Source organism: Lipotes vexillifer, unplaced genomic scaffold (assembly GCF_000442215.2).
Source record: "Lipotes vexillifer unplaced genomic scaffold, Lipotes_vexillifer_v1.1 scaffold573, whole genome shotgun sequence".
Classification (NCBI taxonomy): Eukaryota; Metazoa; Chordata; class Mammalia; order Artiodactyla; family Lipotidae; genus Lipotes; species Lipotes vexillifer.
Window position 1 is genome coordinate 1,581,086 of NW_006796432.1, and position 22,192 is coordinate 1,603,277.

Here is a 22,192-nt window from a genome sequence, read left to right on the forward strand (position 1 = left end):
AAAAAAAAAAAAAAAAAAAAAAAAAGAATGACCATTAAACTCCTTAAATGAGCCCACAATCATTTGGAGGCAAATATCCTCAATCTTTCCTATTTTCTTTTAAATCCCCCATCTTTTAAAAAGGCAGTTTGTCATTTCTCCACTGCCAAACCCTAAAAGGACCAACTATTTAATTAGTCATTTAAAGAAGTTATAATAGAGAGTTATGGTAGCGACAGAGAATCATTTGAATGTTTGCCCTTGCTTTGGCATGCAAACACTACATTAAAAAGGATCTTCATTATAAATTAGTTCAGGCATTCCAAGCTTTTCCAGATTTCCAATCTATATTTCAATAGCCTCCAAGTTTGCTGTCAACATCTTTGTACTATCTACTGGGTTATCATTTCAAATTTTAATGCACATAAGACTTGGAGTAGAGGCAAGGGATTTTGCTAAAAATGTGAATTCCCATGCCTCACAATGAGAGATACCAATACACTAAGTCTGAATCGGGCCCAGCAATCTGCATTTTTAGCCAGCACCGTCTGAGGTCAGACTTTGAAACAGTGCTACTCTAAGTTACTACAGAAAACATCTTAACATAGTTGTATTAATAATGTGGGTTTTTCCCTCAGGATCTTGGTGAGGAAACAAGCATGATCACAGCACACAGTGCTAATGGCTCAACACTAAAGGAATATACTTCAAGGTATTTTTCATCTACCCTCAACTGAACAGAGTAAAATTAAATAAACTGCACAGAGTTGGCTGACATGCTTTTGCTTAATAATTTGGCTGGAAAACAAATTATCAGCATAAAATACCAGTGACACGAACGTATAAGTAGAAGAAACCTACTTGAAGACAGAAAATATTCAAACCTAATTAAGAGACCCTGATTTGGTACTGAGTCAGAGAGAAGAGACTGGGAATGCAGAAAACCAATAAAATTAATGCAAGTTAAGTCAAGCCCCAGCTTTCATCAGCTTATTTCCAACACTGGGGAAAGATCTCTGAAATAATACGATTCCCTCTAATTAGGGTCATTCTCACACATTTGTGGATATAACATAAAAGAACTGAGGAAAAATCTGACCGAGTCCTCTGCTTTCCCACTTCTGAGCTTAAACTGACATCTGTTGGTGGCATTGCTGAATAGCTGGTCAGAAGCTACTACAGGGAACTGCTATTTTGATGTTCCCATTATCATTTGTTTTCCTCTCCTAACACTCAAAGTTCAATAACGCTCAAGGTCAATAATCTTAAAATTATTGCATGTATCAAGTATATACAGGAATAGTCTGAGACTTCTGTAGAACGAGTGTAAGTAACCCTGACTGAAGCTTTTGCCAGAAAAGGCCACTCTGAGAATAATCTGATCCTAGTACTCTTACTTTAGTAACACTTTTAAGATTACAGTTTGAGAAACAGAAGTCAAACCCCCATAATGCATTCACCTCACACCTATGGCGTGGGAGAGATGCAGACTTTGCAGTTACGAAAATGTAACTGACCTTTCAGAGGTAGGATCTGCACAGTTCAGAGGATATTTGAGCTCAATAACATCTCCATTCTTCTCTTTTAATTGCCCATGATGTTCCATGTAATACTGGACCAATTCAGCCAAAGTGGCAAACTTCTCCCCTCCATACAAGTCATAGTAATCACCAGTGTTCTGAATCTTGATGTGGGTGACAGCTCCATTTCTTCTAAAATAGTCCATTAGAAAAGTGGGGGTAAAAGACAAATAAAGAGCTACTAGTAAAAATGGATCTCATATTCATTATCAGATTTCACCTAAACATTGAAACAAACCCAAGGAATGTGCAAGTTTACGCTTTTCCTAAACAAATGCAGTGAGTGCAATAACCACACAGTCAACCATTTCAACACAAAGGGCTCTGCGTATATTAAGTGACAATCATTTTTCTCATCAATTAATCAAGACAAATATCACTAAAATTAAACGGACATTTACCTTATAATCCAGTAAACCCACTCCTAGTATTTTGCCCCAGAGGAATGAAACTACATGGCTACCAAAACACTTGTACAAGAATATTCATTGCAGCCTTTTTGTAGTAGAAAAAAATTGAAAGGTCAAATATTTATGGCCAAAATGGATACACAAATACTCATACAATGAAATATCACACAGCAATTTAAATAAAAGAGAGAGAGGACCACTGATATATACAATCAAGTTAGGTGAATCTCAAAAACATTACGTTAAGAGAAAGAAGCCAGACACAAAGGAATATATACTGTATGACTTCATTTATATGACATTGTAGAATAAGGTAGTCAATGGGGATAGAAAAGAGAAGAGTGGTTGCCTCTTAGGGGGAGGGAGAATAGAAACCGGCACCAAGAAACTTTCTAGGGTGATAGAAATACTTAAGATCTTGATTGGAGTTCTGGTTGTATTGATAAACACATTTGTCAAAACTCATCTCACCATACACTTAAGATACTATACATAATTGTATCTTTAAAAACCATTTTAAAGACATATAATTAACAGAGTTTCCAAAGTGAGATAGCTAGTATGTCAACCCAATGAATTGACAACACTGACCAAAAGTTTCTGTTAGCCTAGGCAGTTTGATGATTTCCATTTGGTTTTCTGTACTATTAAGTACATCTCAAGGACACCCGTAATCATCTTTGTGGACCCAAGGGGTCTGGCAACCCCAAAATGGTAATCACTGACGTATATTTATTTTTTAGTCTGACCCTACAGTGTTATTGATGAAGACTCTGTTAAATATAAACACAATTCTACGAAAGATAAAGGAAAATGGAAATGTAGGAAAGTAAGAAAAATTGTCCTACAATGTTAATAACAATATCTACTTCTAATTTTTGGTTACAATCTTTTCCAGTGGGTATAAAAAGCACTTTGGGTCTCTCTCCTCCAGCTACACCTGGTTCTATTTTAACACCTCAGCTTTCTATCTCTAACCTTGACTTAACATATCACAAAAACAGGTATTTCAGGTATGGACTATAAAGCAACATAGATGGATCTCAAAAACATGATACTGGGAATTCCCTGGCAGTCCAGTGGTTAGGACTCGGCACTTTCACTGCAGGGGCCCAAGTTCAATCCCTGGTTGAGGAACTAAGATACCCCAAGCCACACAGCGCAGCCAAAAAAAAACATGATATTGCATGAAAGAAGCACAATGCAGAATGATATGCTCAGCATGTACCATTTATGAAAATTTCAGAATGCACACAAGTAATATTATACATTATTCATGACACAGACCACAGACATACATATATATTATATTTTATTATTATATTACTTTTATGTTATATTACTTATTATATGTACTTTTTAAAAAAAATAAATTTATTTATTTTATTTATTTATTTTTGTCTGCGTTGGGTCTTCGTTGCTGTGGGCGGGCCCTCTCCAGTTGCGGCGAGTGGGGGCCACTCTTTGCTGCAGTGCGTGGGCCCCCCACCGCGGTGGCCTCTCCTGCCGCGGAGCAGGGGCTCCAGGCACGCAGGCTTCAGCAGTTGCGGCACATGGGTCAGTAGTTGTGGCTCACGGGCCTAGTTGCTCTGTGGCATGCGGAATCCTCCCGGACCAGGGCTGGAACCCAAGTCCCCTGCATTGGCAGGCGGACTCCCAACCACTGCGCCACCAGGGAAGCCCTGTACTTTTTTTTTAATGAACTAGAAAGAAATACACCAAACTCAGAAAGTAGCTGTCTCTGTGGCAAAGAGAAGAACAGCAGGAAGGGTGGTGAAAAAAGGGAAATTTTGCTTTTTTTTATATTTTATTTTGAAGAAAAAAATGACTGGCAATAAATACAATATGGGTAATTGGACATAATTTTTTGTATTTTTCTGTATTTTTTTTTTCCTCAAAATTAAAAAAAGGGGATCATCCTTGACTAACTAAGGCAACCTAATCATCAAATTTTCAGCATGGGCACATAACAAAAAGATTAGATCACCTGTAGAAAACGAGAACAATAAACTTGTCATTTATGCATGCACACACACACACATGCATCTCAGTGTCTATAATATACATCATATACATAAGAAAACATATATAAAGTGAAACTTGGCAGTTTAAGAGTTGTTAAAAGCACTGATTCTAAGACAGTTCACCAAAAAGATATACAGATGACCTTTAACCTTATTAAAAGATGTTCAGCTTCAATCATAAGAGAAATTAAAATTCACTGAGATACCATTTCTCACCTATCAGGTTGACGAAAGTGAAAAGCTTGACAACACTCAACTGGAAGCTGTGGAAAAACAGGGACCCTCAGACACTGTTGGTGAGAATGCAAAATGGTACAATCACTGTGGAGGGGAATTTGGAAAAACTATACTAATATATATTGACTCTCTGCCCCAGTCATCTCACTCCCGGGAATTCACCTCTGAAGATACATTTCCAAAAGCACAAAACATATGCAAAATGTTATCATATTAAATGCAGTATTATTTATCATTGTAATACATTGGAAATAACTAAATTCCCATTTTTAGGAAATTGTATAAAGTTACATGCTATGCAATTAATTTAAAAAATGAGAAAGATTACTAAAAGATTTCTGTAAGTGAAAAAAGTGAACTACAAAGAAATAGACTTAGTATTCCACTTCATGTGTGAAAAGAAACACAGAAAGATAAACCATAAATTAATAAAACTGGTTACCTACAGGGATGGAAATAAGGTACACGGGGTAGGGATAAGAATAAGGTTTGTCAGAATATACCTTTTTATACAGTTTGACTTTTAAATCTTGTAAATGTTTCACATATTCAAAAAATAAAATCAACAAGGATCAAAAAAATGAGTACAAAACCAAAAAACTGAATACAGAAAGAAAGAAATGACTCTAACTTTGCAGTAAGTTTGTAACTACACAGAAAATTAATTCCCATAGCTTTTGAACACAGTACAGATTATACACCCTTAGTGGGATATATGCTGTGAACAGAAACACTCCAGAGAAATCATGAACTTTACTTAATGGGTTTGTAATTAGAAATGATAATGGTATAGTAATTCTGAAACTATCTTTGTATTAGAAGATTGGGCAAATGAGGTCATACACTGCTGCTGCTGTGAAACACGGTTCTCTCTTCAGAAGGGAAACACAAATACGGAATGGGAAAAGGTAAGGAAACTGGGCTGAACTAGAGCTATCAGACTTGTCTGATATATATTTATATATTTATTGATACTGATATATTTAAAATTTGGTTTTAAATATATAAGTATTTATTTCCCAGCTCTGTCTACTATAAGGGCCTAGAAGCAATGACACTGCAGAAGATGGGGCAAACAGATATTATGTGCTTCCTGATGTGAAATAAAGGGATGGCTTCAAAATCCACTATTGAAATGACGAGAGAAATTTGAATATGGACTGTGTGTGTTAGATAACATTATGGAATCACTTAAAATTTCTCATATAATCATGATATTGTAGTTACACAGGATGTCCTTGTTCATAGGACATGCACACTGAAGTACTCAGAGGTAAAAATAAGCATCCTGACATCTGCAACTTATTTTCAAAAGGTTGGGGGAGGGGAGAGTATACACATACACACACACACTCAGAGAAAAAGAGCAAAGATGGCAAAATGTTAACCGGTAAAGGGAATGTGGGTGGGTATTCACCGTGCTCATCTTTTGACTTTCCTATAGGGCTGAAATTTCTCAAGATAAAAAGCTGAGGAAAAATTAAAAAAAAAAACCTCACCAGTTCTGTAGTCCCGGCTCTGCCACTTACTAGCTATGAAACCAGCTTTGTAAATTAACCTCTGTGCTTCAGCTTACTCAGCTCTAAGATGAAGATAATAGTGGCATTTATTCATAGGTTGTTGGAGAGATTAAATAAAATGATATGTGGAGAGTGCTTAGCAAGATGGCCTGGAATATATCAAGCCCTCAATAACGTCTGCTATCATCCACCTCCTCAACATCATCATTGTTGTTATTATATAATCTCCATCCAAACTCTTACAGGTCAAATGTCACTCAACTGTCGATTAGAAGTCTGTGCTAGGATAAGCCTGGGAAAATTCATGAAGGCTTCTGCCCTCTCCTTGTAGCAAAACGGAAGTAAAAGCCAACAATGAGAGCTCCTTGAGAAACTAATCGATACCAAAAAGGGACTTCCCAAATCCCGAAGGAGTCCTAAATAAATCCTCAGAACATGTTTTCCTTACTTCTTTATTTAAAAGTAATAATAATAAAAGCAAATTCATAGAGCAGTTCAGTTCTGGCTCCTGGAATGAGCTAGAGTAAGGAGAATGAGTATATAAGAGAAAGTCAATTTCTAGAAAAACTCTCCCACATGCGTCCAAAGAGACATGTAACAGACGTTGCCAATACTGTTCAAAACAATTTTAAACAAACTAAAAACAACTCAGTGTCCAACAATAGGGGATGGGATAAACTGTGGTATATGCATACCTTCGAATATTATATAGCCATTAAAGTTAATAATTAGATCTATATGTATCAGCACAGAACTCAAAAAAAATTTAAAGGTAGTCTCAGAATACATACATTATAAAGCCATGGATATGAATTCTAAAAACACACAAACCAACCTCATATCATTCACACATAGTACAAATGCAGTACAAGTATAAAAACATGTTCAGGAAGGAGATATACCAACCTCTTGATGGTGGTTTCCTCTGAGGAAAGAGGGAGGGGAATGGGACTGGGCAGGGGAACAAACGGGACCACAACTTCCTCAGTGATGTTTTATTTCTTGAAAAAGAAAAGTGATCTGAAGAAACTCTTCTCCTTCTTTCTTTCTTTCTTTTTTCTTTTTAAATTAAAGTATAATTGATTTACAATGTTGTGTTCATTTCAGGTGTACAGCAAAGTGATTCAGTTACATACTTTTTCTGATTCTTTTCCCTTATAGGCTATTACAGGATATTGAGTATAGTTCCCTGTGCTATACAGTAGGCCTTTGTTGTTTATCTATTTTATATATAGTAGTGTGCATCTGTTCATCCCAAACTCCTAATTTATTCCCCCACCCCACCTTCCCCTTTGGTAACCATAAGCTTGTTTTCTACGTCTGTGAGGCTGTTTGAAGAAACTCTTAGAAAGTATTTTTCCCATTCAGTAATCAACAGATGGGAAAGGAAAAATGCAGGGAACAAGGATTGAGCCTTGTTTTGGATTGAAGCAGGATCGACCCAGGCTTTAAGAACTTGTCATGTTATGCTCCAGCTCATCCTCAGTGGTCTCTCAAGAGAGAAAAAGTCCAACTTCAGGCCCCTTATGCTGACTCCCCGAGCCTCTCACTCTCAGGAGGCCACGTCCTGAACCTCACAGCAGGCCTGAATCACCCCTGATCTGTGGGCCAGGGCACTGGCAAGGCCTCACCCACGGTGCAGCAGGCAGACCTTCAGACTCTAAATGAGGGTCACAAGTTGTCCAAATGTGGTCCTAACATTTCCCCCCTGGAAAACACTCTCAGGATTCTCTCTTTTTCTTCCAACTTACCTAACAGAAAGTGTAAAGTCTCCAGGGTTACTTTTACTGGGCCTTGCCAAGAAGCTGCCATCAACTCCTCTTGTCAACAGTAGGTTTTCTGCCTCCACGCCAGTGATATTTGGGTGAAACCATCTTGAGAGAGAGAGAAATAGACCAATGAAAAACAAAGGACTCTGTCGGCACTACCCACACCGTCACAGCTAAAATGCTTATTAGCAGAGTAGCAAATAAAAACACCAACCCAACCCCTTTCCCTTCCTCTCTTTGGTCACTGCCTCCTCCTTGTCTTCCCCACGGTAGGAGCCTGGGATCCTGCTAGCACAGTAGATGGGGCTGGGGGCATGCTCAGTGGGGTTGGGGCTGAGGTGGATGCTATTTATATAGGGTGGTGGGGAGGGCCTTAGCAATAAGGTAACATTTGATCAGACCTGGAAGAAATGAGGCAGCAACATGCAGCCATATAGGAAAGGAACATATCAGGCAGAGGGAGGAACAAGATCAAGGGCACGGGGGCAGACCGTATTTGACATGCTCAAGCACTCAAGAGGCCAGTATGCTTGGAGCAAAACATGCAAGGGACAGAGCAGTAGATGAGGCCAGAGAGGTAATGAAAAGCCTGATGATGCAGGGCCTCAGAGGACACTGTAAAAACTTCAGCTTTTATTTTTTGTGAACTGGGAAAGGACTAGAGGGTTTTAGGCAGAGGAGCAATGTGATCTGACTTATATTTTTAAATCATCTTCAAGCTATCATGCAAGGGTAGAAGCACATAGATCAGTTAAATAAGCTATTGTGATAATCCAGGCAAGAGATGATAGTACCAAGGACCAAGGTGGTGGAAGGAGTAGGGATAAACGGTCCAACTGGGAATATTTTAAGGGTAGCCAACAGGATTTCCTAATTTATTACATATGAGATGCGAAAGAAAGAAAGGAGCAAGAACAGCTCCTAGGTATCATGGCTGGGCAAGTGGAAGGTTGGCGGTACCATGTACGAGATGTGGAAAAAGGGTGGGGAGAGGAAAAATCAAGTGTTAGATTTGGTACGTGTTAAATCTTTTTTTTTTTAATTTATTTATTTTTTCATTTTTATTTATTTTTGGCTGCGTTGGTACGCGCGGGCTTTCTCTAGCTGCAGCGAGTGGGGGCTGCTCTTCGTTGTGGTGCGTGGGCTTCTCATTACAGTGGCTTCTCTTGCTGCGGAGCACGGGCTCTAGGTGTGCAGGCTCAGTAGTTGTGGCGCACGGGGTTAGTTGCTCCGCGGCATGTGGGATCTTCCTGGACCAGGGCTCAAACCCATGTCTCTTGCATTAGCAGGCGGATTCGTAACTACTGCGCCACCAGGGAAGGAAGCCCTGGTACATGTTAAATATAAGATGATTAATCATCTGAGTGCCTGGTACATATTAAGCACTAATGGTTAGATATTACTGACAATCATGACAATAACTATAAGATTGTTCTGACAAGAAATAATCAGAAAAGGCAAGAATCTAGACATAGTCTATCAACATTCCTGTTGTTTACATTAACTGAAATTTATTTGCTTTTTAATTTTTCCTATAGCATTTTACTAGCATTTTGGGGAAAATCTAAACATCATTCTGATTATCCTAGAGAAAAATCACAGGGTTCAGATCAAAAGGAAAAAAATATTAGTTTGCTCTTTACTCCCTCTGAGAGCTTGTCAGAAGATCGAGGCAGAATTTTGCCCAGGGAAAACTCAACCTCAATTTATAAGATACCTATCATTCCAGCATCCAATACTTTTGCATACAGTATGATTACTAAACTATCCTTTTTTTTTTTTTTAATCTTGTCCACAGCTTCTTTAATCTATGGTTCCCACCTGAGTCCCCACAGCCCTAGGGAATCAAAAAGCAATAACAGAAGGCTTCCAGTTACTTTTAACTTTTCAAAAAGTATAGTGAAAATCTTACGTTAATCTTCAATTTGTCTACCTGTATAAGCTAGTTAAAATGTCAAATCTCTCTTGCTTTTGGCTACAAAACAATTATGTTACTTGGTGTGGTAGTCTGAAGCTGAGTGGCATATATGTTTTCTTCTACAACAAAAAGGGAAAACTAATTATTGTATGATGAATACAGGTTAGGAAACAATTCTCTTTAGAATATTGGGTTTATGGTTTAAAAAAAAAAAAAGAGGAGACCCCAGAAGTAAAAAAGCTGAGAATCGCTGGCATGTGGTGGCAAAGCTGTATGGGTAGGAGCACAGACTCTGGAACCAGACTACTTTGGTTCACATCCCAGCTCTGTGTGATCCCAGGCTAGTTATTTAAACTGTTAACTCATCTATAAAATGGGAATAGCAACAGCACTGTGTCATAGGGTGTTGAGAGGATAAAATGAGTTAATATTTATAAAGTGTCTATAACAGTGCCTGGACTTCAGGGTAGCCAAGGACAATGATGACTGCCTAAATTCACATCTTCCCACATATCCTTCAAAAACAATATGGGGGACTTCCCTGGCAGTCCAGTGGTTAAGACTCTACGCTTCCAATGCAGGGGCGTGGGTTCAATCCCCATGCCACACAGTGTGGCCAGAATAAATAAATAAATAAATAATTTTAAAAAATTAAAAACTAAGGGGAAATTTTTTTTAAATATGGAATTTTTAAAAAAGAACAAGTAAAACCACACAATAGCCTAACCATGCCCTCAACAAAAGTAGAAGACAGAGAATGCCCAAACTTCCAAATTACCTGTAAGTAAAAAAAGAAGACATACCAAATCTCAGTAGTGATCTCTCATCTTGTTACTGCAACCCTCTGTGCCAAGCCAAGGGCATTCTGAGAAAAACTGCATGTCAGAGAGAACAGGGGAGCTAGTGGCAGGCCTAAAATTGCTGTAAAACCACCTCCAGAAAGAGAAAGTCCACCCTAAGTGTGAAAATATTGAAAAAGTTTTCTTGTAGATCAGAGCCCTATTTATAGGAAAGGGGAATGATTTAAGGTGTAGTGTTAGAAATGCATGGTCTCTGGGGAAGAAAAAGGCAAAAAAGAGACAGGATCCATTTGGCAATTAGGTGACAAAAAGGAAAGGAAGTAGAAGGGGGAAATTTATTTACCTGCAAACAAAAAACCCAGAGGACAAATAAGCTCTCCCCTACCACAAACACAAATACATACACAAATCCACTAAAAAAAAACAACAACTGGACTTTTCTATACTGACAGAAGAAAATGCCATGGAATTAGGAACCTTTAAAATATCTAAGAGCCACAAAATAAATAGGAAAAAAGTGAATAAGTCTATATAAAGTTACTACAAAAAAGAAGAGTCACACATCAGTCAGCTTTTGAAAATTACCCCAAACACCCATGATGCAGAAGAAAACTATAAGACAACACTCCAACCTGAATTAAATATACTCAAACAAGATTTGGGGATATGAAAAAACACTCTGAATAAGAAATTTAAAAGTTAAAAACAGAAATGGACAAAAAGTAGGAAAAAATGAAGAGGGAGTTGATCAAACTCAGAAAGAAAAAGGAAAAGAAAATCATCTCAGAAATGAAAACTCAATTACTAGGCGCCCAAAGGAGAATACGTTCAAATGAAAATCTAGTAAGTGGCATTAAAGAAAGGTAGGAAAACAATGAAGAGAATAAAATATGATGAAGAAAGAAATAAAAGAGATCACAAAGAAAATGGTTAATATGAAAGACAAGCGAAGAAGAAACATACATATAATTGGGGGAAGGGGAGAGGGGAAACGCAATGGAACAGAACTAATATTTAAACCTAAATTGAGAAAACAAATAAAATAAGATGTGAATCTATACATTGAAAGGGTCCACCAGGTACTTGGGAAAATTAGCCCAGAATAATCGCTCTGACACTTGTTCTAATGAAACTATTACACTTTAAAGACAAATGGAAAAAAATCTTCAAAGCCTCCATGAAAAACAAATAACTTACTATAACAAATTAGATTAGCATCTGACTTTTCAAAGCCAACATATAAAGCAAGTTGATAAATGAACAAGCATTTTTTAAAAACTCAATGAAAGAAAAGGGTAAACCAAGAATTTTATATCCAGCTAAGTTATCCTTCAACTATCAGCGCTACAGACAAAACAAGTTTCAACATACGACAACTAAGGGAATGCTGTACTTATCAGTCTTTCCTGATGAATCTACTAGAGGATAAACTTTATCTAACCAAACAGTAACAAGCAACATTGACAAAATAACTGATGGTGAGCATTTAATAATCTATAAATGTCATGTAAGACTAAAACAAAGATGGGAATGAGAGTAGAAAACTAATGTACAACAGTTATATATTGTGACACAGTAGAACTACTACAACTAGAAAATGGGAAAAGGAAAACAGAAAAAAACTCGTATAGGGAATAGGCAATAGATGGGTGTTTAAGGATAATGAAAAAAATCTGATAAACCTGATAATAAAAGTCAAATAACAAAACAGAGGACTAAGGACATTCAAAAAGGTGTAAGTACTAGATTAAAAAAAATACAAACCTTCCTAAATACCCTCAAAAAACTGTTTTCAACAAAAAATTTTTAAATATACATCTTAGAAAAAAATTATATATATATACACACACACACAGACACATGTACACACACACACACATCTCGTGAGAAACAATGCAAGGAAACACTACAGTTGACCCACAAACAACATGGGCTTTAGAGGTACCGATCCTTGTGCAATTGAAAATTCATATATAACTTTATAGTCAGCCCTCTATATCCACAGTTCTGCTTCCAACTGCATGGTTTCAACCAACGGCAGATTGTATCATACTGTACTACATATTTATTGAAAAAAATCCGTGCATAAGTGGACCCGTGCAGTTCAAACTTGCGTTGTTCAAGGGTCAACTGTAAGTATAAAACATTAAGATAGAGGACTTCCCTGGTGGTGCAGTGGTTAAGAATCCGTCTGCCAACACAGGGGACATGGGTTCAAGCCCTGGTCCGGGAAGATTCCACATGCCGTGGAGCAAGTATGCCTGTAAGCCACAACTACTGAAGCCCACGTGCCTAGAGCCCGTGCTCCATGACAAGAGAAGCCACCACAATGAGAAGCCCGCGCACTGCAACAAAAAATAGCCTCCACTCTCCACAGCTAGAGAAAAGCCCATGCACAGCAACGAAGACCCAGTGCAGCCAAAAGTAAATAAATACATAAATAAATTTATTTTAAAAAATGTTATGATAGAGTTGACACCAAACCTATCAGTCATAACAATAAATGTGGATGAGTTTGCTGTCTATTAAAAGAAATCAACAAACGTATGAATATTTGTGTACCAAATAACACAGCAATCACCTTTGTGAAGCAAAAACTACAGGAGATGCAAGGAAATGCAGATGGAAACACACCAATAATAGGAGACTTTAATACACCACACTCAATGCAAGATAAAATAGACTAAAAAAATAGGTAAAGAGATAGAAAATCTAAATAACATAAACAATAGGGTAGATCTTATGCACATATATTGTACTCCACACCCTGATAATAATTACACATTTTTCTCAAGCGCCTAGAGCATTTCCATAAAAATTGATCAGATATATACAGTCACAAGGAAAACAGTAACCCCTTTAAAGTAGAACTATTAGACAGAGAAATATCACAATGCAGTAGACCTGAACTTCACTAACAAAAGCAAAATACAGAAAGGCCCTTCTACCTGGAAATTTTAAAACCTTCCATTAAACAACTCTTAGGTAAAAGGGGAAATACAAGCTGAATTACACAATTTGTAAGAAATAATGGCGGGACTTCCCTGGTGGCACAGTGGTTAAGAATCCGCCTGCCAATGCAGGGGACAGGGGTTTGATCCCTAGTCCAGGAAGATCCCACATGCCACAGAGCAACTAAGCCCATGCACCACAACTAAAGAAAGTCTGCACACAGCAACAAGGACCCAAAGCAGGCAAAAATAAATAAAGTTTATCATGGATTCTATTAAAAACAAGAAATAATGGTCATGAAAACACTACATATCAGCATCTATGGGATACAGCTAATGGAGTTATTTATCAGTGGAAAATTCACTACACAAACAACTAACATTAATAAAAAATATAAAAGAATAAAAATAAAGTCCCAGTTCAAAAAAAAAAAAAACCCTAGAAAAAGGTCAAAGGATAGCACAAGGAAGGAAATCTATTTTATAAAGATAAAAGCAGGGGACTTCCCTGGTGGTGTGGTGGTTAAGAATCTGCCTGCCAATGCAGGGAACATGGGTTCGAGCCCTGGTCCGGGAAGATCCCACATGCTGCGGAGCAACTAAGCCCATGCACCACAACTACTGAGCCTGCACTCCAGAGCCCGCGAGCCACAACTACTGAAGCCCGCACGCCTAGGGCCCGTGCTCCGCAACAAGAGAAGCCACCGCAATGAGAAGCTTGCGCACCGCAACGAAGAGCAGCCCCCGCTCGCCAGAACTAGAGAAAGCCCACACATAGCAACGAAGACCCAACGCAGCTAATAAATAAATAAATAAATAAGCAAAAATCAAAGAAAAAGAAAACAAAAAAGTAGTACATCTAATTAATAAAAATCCTGCTTTTAAAAATTAACAAAATAGACAAACCACTGGTTAACTTATTCAGGAGTACAAAAAAAATCACAAATACACAAAACGAGAAATGACAAGGGGGAAATAAGCATTGAAACAGAAGAAAAAAATTTTTTTAAGTAAACTACTTTGCAGACTGCTGTGCAAATAAATTATAAAATCTAGATGAAGTGAATAATTATCTAGGGAAATAAAGACTGCCAAAACTGAGTCCATTAGAGAGAAAACTTAGGCAAACCAATTTCTATATAAAAATAGAGAAAGCAATTTTAAAACTACCCCACAGAAAAGCACCAGGCCCAGATGGTTTCAAAATGGAATTCTATCAAACTTTCAAAGACCAGACCATCCCACTGCTCTATAAATTATTCCAGAGAGTCAAAAGGAAAGGAAAACGTACCATTTCCTTTCATGAAGCAAATATAACACCGACACCTAGACCAGATAGAGACAGCTACTTCAGTGATACGGAAGGCAGACACCTGGCTCCTAATTCTAATAAGATTCTAATTATTTTAAAATTATAATGATGGTTATTCTGCAGTATTTTTTTTTAAAAAGTCCTTAAACCTACAATTATCAGGTTAATGAAGTGAACGAAGGGAAAAACCATTCTGTCTCCCCTCTACAGCTCTCTCCCAGCATCTTCCTCCATTATTGGTCTTCATTAAATGAAATACTGCGGGCTCAGAGGTTGCTTCATTTTTAAATACCTGGGCCGCCACCACCTATGGGGGATCTGTTCCCTTACTGTCACCACTGTTATCTCCTCTTTCTTCTTAAAAATAGATTCTAGAAGAATTTCTCAGGTTTGTCCTCAACCTCACCACTGGGAGGGCTGCCTCAAGGGCACTCTTTACTGCTTCTGGCAAGATCTTTTTATTTGTTTATCTTCCTGGTTTTCATTCCCGTTTCATCTTCCCTTATCTCAGCCAACTACTTCAGGCAGCTCTAATTTTTTATAGACTCAATGTCCTTTAGAATCTTGTTGAGAACACAAACATAAACTTTCTAAAACCTTTTAAAATTCATTTACTAAAACAGCACAGATAGGTATGAAATTCCGAGAAAAAGAGCCCAAGCTTCCCTTGCATCGTCCGAAGTCACTAGTTAGCAGTTTCCTAATCTTTGAGAAATGTCTCGTGCATATACATACGTATACTTACCTACGGGTGCATGTGTGCAAACACACTACTCTCTCTATGCCAGCCTGTGTGGAACACACACATACACAAATGCAATCCTGATCTACACCCCAATTTTTTCACTTACTACGACGCAAAGATCTTTCCGTGCATGCATTCTTTTTTTTTTTTTTTTTTTTTTTTTTTTTTTTTTTTTTTGGCTGCGTTGGGTCTCTGTTGCTGCGCGCAGGTTTTCACTGGTTGCGTCCAGCGGGGGCTACTCTTTGTTGTGGTGCGCAGGCTTCCCATTGTGGTGGCTTCTCTTGTTGCGGTACATGGGCTCCAGGCATGTGGGCTTCAGTAGTTGCAGCACACGGGCTCAGTAGTTGTGGCTCGCAGGCTCTAGAGCACAGGCTCAGTCGTTGTGGCACACGGGCTTAGTTGCTCCGTGGCATGTGGGATCTTCCCGGACCAGGGCTCGAACCCGTGTCCCCTGCATTGGCAGGCGGATTCTTAACCACTTCGCCACCAGGGAAGTCCCCGAGCATTCTTTTTAATGGCTATACACTATTCCATTATAAGAATGTACCCTCCATAATTTAATCCCTATTAAAGGACATTTATATTATTCATAGATTTTTGTCATTACAAATAATGCAGCATATCACACCCTTTATAATCATCTTTATACACTTTTACAAGTATATCTGTAAATTAAAATTGTAGAAATAAAATTGCTTTGACAAGAGTTTTGTTTTTTTGCGCTGACAAATTTGCCAAACCACACTCAAAAGAAGGTACCAGTTTTGACTCCCATGAATTAAGCATGCAAGCCTGTTTTCTCCCAGTTTTGCCAATACTACGTATATTACCAAACTTTTTTATCTGAGTCATGGAAAATGGTACCGTTCTAGTTTGCATTTCTATGTGAGACTAGCAATTTTTCATGTTTTCAGACCACTTTTTTTTTTCGTTTTCTGTGAGTTGTCAGCTTGTCATTGTTCATTTTCTATTGGATTTTTTTTCTTACTGATTTAAAGGGGCTCTTCTTGATAGAACCAGAAAATGATCCTTTATTATACATGTGACAATATTTGTCTTAGCTTTTTTCCCTTTTTACTTGCTTATGGTTATTTTTTTTCCCCAGAGAAATTCATCTTAGCATGGTTAAATTTATCAGCTTTTTCCTTTATGGCTTCTGGGTTTCTTGCTATGTTTAGAAAAACAACCCACAGCACTGTTGTGAAATGGAAATAAATTAATACACATAAAGTGCTTAGCATAGAAAAAAACTCCAAGGAGTTTCACCTGTGGAACTAGGAATTTAGTTTCAGGTCAGAATAAAACACAATAAAGGCACAGATTTTAACAGCACCCTGCAATAGGTACTAGAAAGGGGGGATGACTGGGAGAAGAAAGTAAATAAGACAGAGATGAGAAGTTACATCAAGAAAGAGTATGGAGACAAAGAGAAGACAGAATTATTATTTACTACTAATAATATTTTATATTTAATAAAACTTTATAAATTATAAAATAGAAAAGACTTCTCCATGCTTATATTATTACATATACTTTTTCCCCCTCAATTATCAACTAGCTCTGACAGCAAGGAAAAAAATAATTTACTGGCCATTATACATTATGGCTGGTTAAAATTGTAGCTACATTTACTGTTTGCCATGTGCCAGCGTGCAAAGTAGACTCCAGAAGTCAAACTTTTAACCATTACTCTCTGCTATTTATTTCTAAAAACTTCTAAAGCAGAACTCTGACTGTAGATGGTCTTCGTTCACAACCATGTGTTCTCACCTTTGTATATTTTACAAAAATAACTTATGTAGAGTATCCTGCTGATGCTGAGGGACATTATAAAAGTGACTTCCACTGCTGAAGGTGACGCTAGGTAACTACAACCACCACCCATCAGGTAGATTGGCAGAGGAGATAAGGCAGGTGGTCTCTTTAGCCCTTTATTAAATAAACCATTATTATTTCATTTCCAACTTCTAATTATACCTATCATGTTTTTAAGAGTGAACATACAGACACACACACACACAAACGAGTGAACACAGGAGAGTGATGTTTACAGGGGAAACTTAGTAACCAGCATTTAGCACAAAGGCTAGACAGAATATGGGCTTAATAAACATTTGTTATCACTGTTGTTATCATTATTATTATTGGTGGAATATATGCAGGTAGATTCTTCTCTTGCATAATTATGTTAGTTTCACACAGACCATTTTGAGATATGAATCATTTATGTTACACTGCCTTTTCAAAAACTGAACTTCACAGCTCAGGAGCTGTCCCTACATTATCTCAAACAGTATATAATTAGAAATTGAAAGTTCGGGCTTCCCTGGTGGCGCGGTGGTTGAGAGTCTGCCTGCCGATGCAGGGGATGCGGGTTCGTGCCCCGGTCCGGGAAGATCTCACATGCCGCGGAGCGACTGGGCCCGTGAGCCACAACTACTGAGCCTGTGCGTCTGGAGCCTGTGCTCCGCAACAAGAGAGGCCGAGACAGTGAGAGGCCTGTGCACCGCGATGAAGAGTGGCCCCTGCTTGCCACAACTAGAGAAAGCCCTCGCACAGAAACGAAGACCCAACACAGCAAAAATTAATTAATTAATAAACTCCTACCCCCAACATCTTCAAAAAAAAAAAAAAAAAGAGCTCTGTTGGCTTTAAAAAAAAAAAAAAGAAATTGAAAGTTCTATTCCATAACCCACCCACTTGAGTTTTGATATACTGTAAACTCTCCTTCCTTGGCTATTTTTTTCAAAAAGCCTTTGTATTTACCAAAAAAGTCTTTCCCAATTACATGTTTAATATTGGTAGTGCAATTACTGGCAGTTTTGTGATTTGCAACACGCTTATCGCTAACACAGAGCAGTTAGAGTTCATTCAACCCCTGAGATCTTAGTGAGAGACGGTAAGGAAGAATAGTGGAGTTAATAGGACTAATATGATATTATAGAGCTGGCCTTAAGGATTATTACACTGGTAATATTAGGTACTGAGGCTGTACATCTCTAAATCCTGCCCCCATCTCCCACCTAGTGTGAATTCAAATAGCAGAGGTTAGTCTCCCCAAAAGGTAATGTAAATGTATCTGTATTATCTAAAAGGAGGGGAAAAGGGCAAATTAGTATATCTACATTTGGGTCTGTCAAAAAGGTGGGTCCATACAGGATGAGAAAAATCAGATAAATTTCCAGTCTTTCTCATGTATACAGTGGGCACTTGGTGAACGACTGCTGCCTGAATTAACTTCGGGGAATGAAGAAAAACCAGGGAGGAGAAAAGAGAGAGGAAGGGTATAGCGAAAAAGTCACACAGGGAAGCCAGGGAAGAGCATTCTCCTCTTGCACATTCTAACTCCTGCAAACCTGCCAGAGCTTGACAATCCCTTCTAATCGGTCATCCTCTGGCACTGTCTATTATTTATTAAGACTCTCAGGTCATAACATGGTCCAGGTCGGTACCACCCATCTCACAGAAAGAGCTTGAAAACACATACACACACACACACAACACCAACACTTATGAAAAAGAGCCTCAAATCAATGTCTAAAACAAATCAGCCCTGTGCTGAGTGAGCCTGAAGAAAGGAAAGACAGAATCCCTGCCTCCAAGAGTTTACAAACCCAAACTATTTGCCCAGAAATCTAAATCCCTCATTAGTGAATACAGATTCTGCAAAGGCTTAGCTCACTGATGCCAGGACCTTATTTATGTCAAGTGAGTTTAAAAAAAAAAAAAATGCTGATGAACCAAAAAGAAAATACAATGATGCTGAATATTTTATCTATGTCCCCTTCCCCCAGTGATGTGGGGAAACAGTCAAGCAGGCCAATAATTTCAGGAACTTATTCTCAAGGCTGCTATGCTAAGAAGGGAATTTAAACTAGGGACCCAAAGTCTTATTTCAGTTTCTTGCCTAAATATAAAGTGATCCTGGGTATAGCTTTCTTACCCGCTGCTCCAGAAAAATCATTATCTTTGTCCTTGGGGAGAAACTTTAGAGTTTGGTACTTTCTGCAGATTACAAGAATATTCCTCTTTTCCAATTAAATTTTAATTTTCTATGGGAAAAGGATGAGTCACAAGGGAGGGGCAGTCGATAGGGACAAGCATTCTAGGTAACAGAGGCAAGAAAAAAAGTTAAGGCAGCTAGCTTTCTAATGGTAGTGGATAGCTGCTATGTCTATATAAATCATTATCTTTTCATAGAGTTTCACTGGTCAGCATCTCTGCTCTGATGACAAGACAATAAATGGAAACTGCCTCCAAAAGTCTTTCCACAAATGGCTTCTACCCTGTTCAAAGCCTCTCTCTCTCTTGTCTGCTCTCCCTGGGTCCACTCCAACCTCCTACAATCCTCCTTTCACAGCAGCTAGAGGGATATTTTTAAATAGATCAGCTCACGCCACTCCCCTGATCACATCCTTCTACAGTTTTGCATTGCTCTTAAAATACAACCCAAACTCCTCTCCATGGTCCACGTGACGGTGAGGACCTTAAAAATCCCTGTGTGGTCTAGTCCCCACCTACAGCCCCCGTCTCAGCTCCTCCACGTGCTCCCTTCTGTCCTTCAAGCACTGCAAGAACTCCCTACCTCAGCACTCCCGCACTTGCTGTTTCCTTAAAACCTGGAACACCCAATGCCTAGCACAGTGTCCCCCGCACTTGGTAATCCCACGATAAATAAGTTAAATCCCAAGTTCTTGAATGAATGGGTCAGTGTTTCATTAGAGTAGGTCAATGGAATGACACAGACTTGGATCTATAGTCTACTATTTTTAAAATAAACATATTGCATGTGTGTATATGTATGTGCATATAGACAGACATATATACAGTGTGCATGAATGTGTATATCAGTATACAAGTATGTACGTATTCTAAACAGTACGCTCTATACTGACACATTTCAGTTTCAGTTTGGTACTATGTACATCAAACTCATTTGATGCTGGCCTACAAGTCTGTCTCCCTCTCTAAATTCAATGCTCCTTGTGAACATGAATCATATCTTTCATATTTCAGTGCTGCCAAGGACCACAGTATATACAAGCTTGCTAAATGCACACAACCCTCCAAAGCTCAGTAATGAACTGGGCTGCATTTTAGGGTGTTTGAATCCATTTCGGGGAGGGTCTCAAACCGTTGGTTGCAGGCCACAACTGCCACAGAACCTGCCAAACATCAGTATTTGCCTTCCCCTTCCTTAAAAAGATAAGCATTGGAGGGCAAGTGCTGTCTGTGTTTCCCAAAGGTAAAGAGGAATAAGCACAGAATCTTCTATTTTTCCATAGCTGCCTAACAAAGTACACCAAGGTCCGCTAGTAACAATTATAAACAAGGGTTGGCTCTGCTTTTCCAGCTCTTGTGCAACTCTCTAACATTCGCCACACTGACACTTGCAAGAAGGGTAAGTGATCTTAGCAGTGGCCCCTGCATTTGAGCAGCTCTGGACAAAAACCCGAGCTTACGTCGGGGCAAGACATTAATAAAGACAACCCAGTTTCAGCTGGAAAGACGTAGAACTGTTATTTTTCAGTAAGGCAAGTTTATTTACTCCTACAGGATAGAAACAAATAGGGCCACTAAGGAGAGCCTGGGACAAATGTACCTGACCTGCATCAGATAAATCAAAAGCCTAGAGTCTAAGAACAAGCTAAATGTCCTGGCCCTCTCAGTTCAAGCCCTCAGACACTACCTTCCAGAGGAACAAAAGCAAATGCAAAAGATGCACCAGATGCTGAAGAATACAGCCAGTTTTGTCAGCTAAACAAGGCAGAGTAGGGCAGCCGAGCAATCTCAAAATCTAAACTCAGCACTAGCATTGCTATATTACCTGGGTGGGAGGGAGAATCATATAATTGCTCATACCTTCCTTTCCTTACCTATGATGTTGAGATGTATCAGCATACTGAATATATGACACTGTAATTATTAAATGCATACAAACTCTAAACCCTAAACCCATGAACGAAAAAGAATCACTTTGATAATTAAACAAAACAAAATTCAGAATATTAGTCATTCAGGAGTCAGCTCATATGATCACCTCCTCAGAGACTTGTCCTAAACCCATCATCAAAACTAACCACGTCCTCCACATTCGGTTTATTTTTTTCCCTCCCAGCAGTTATTCCTACCTGAAATAGTCTCATTTATTCATGTGTTTGTCCACTTTCTCTCTCAGCCATAAGAACAACGATCTTTGCCTATTCTACTGCTTCACCCTGCCTGGTTCAATAACTACTTGTTGAATGAATTAATTCTGAGGTTAAAAATCATTTGAAAAAGAACACAATTCGAAGACTAACACTATCTGATTTCAAGACTTGTTAAAAAGCAACAATGATTAAGATCATGTGGTATTGGCATAAGGAAAGACAAATAGATCAATGGAACAGAAGAGAGTCTAGAAATAGGCCCACATACAAATGGACAACTGATTTTCAACAAAGGTACAAGTTCAATAAAGACGGACAGTCTTTTCAACAAATGGTGCTAGAACAACTGGACACACATATGCAAAAAAGAGAAGATACAGCCACACCTCATACCACATACAAAAGTTAACTCAAAGTGGATCATAAAGCTAAAACTATAAAACTTGTGGAAAACAAAGAGAAAACATTTGAGACATTTTGGGTCAAGCAAAAATTTCTTAGGAATGACACCACAAGCATGATCCTTTTTTTTCTTAATTGATAAAGTGGACTTCAGCAAAATTAAAAACCTCTGTTTACACTTTAAAAAATGAAAAGACAAGCCACAGACTAAAAGAAAATATTTGCAATTCTGATCAAAGACTTGTACCCAGAATAAGAAAATTTCAATAAGAAAACAAACAAGTAAATTTTAAAAGGGAAAATATTTAGGGCTTTCCTGGTGGCACAGTGGTTGAGAGTCCGCCTGCCGATGCAGGGGACACGGGTTCGTGCCCTGGTCCGGGAAGATCCCAC

The 22,192-nt window shown here is 38.4% G+C and overlaps 1 protein-coding gene across 1 annotated transcript in view; it reads right to left on the minus strand.

The window, feature by feature from the left end:
• Window positions 1-22,192, minus strand: part of PTPN11 (protein tyrosine phosphatase non-receptor type 11) — a 76,958-nt gene that overhangs the window by 49,763 nt on the left and 5,003 nt on the right. Inside the window, exons 2-3 of the mRNA XM_007468583.1 lie at window positions 7,502-7,624; window positions 1,497-1,691 (exon numbers count right to left, since the gene is read on the minus strand). Of these exons, the coding sequence (XP_007468645.1) occupies window positions 1,497-1,691; window positions 7,502-7,624 (318 nt within the window). The remainder of the gene's footprint in view (window positions 1-1,496; window positions 1,692-7,501; window positions 7,625-22,192) is intronic.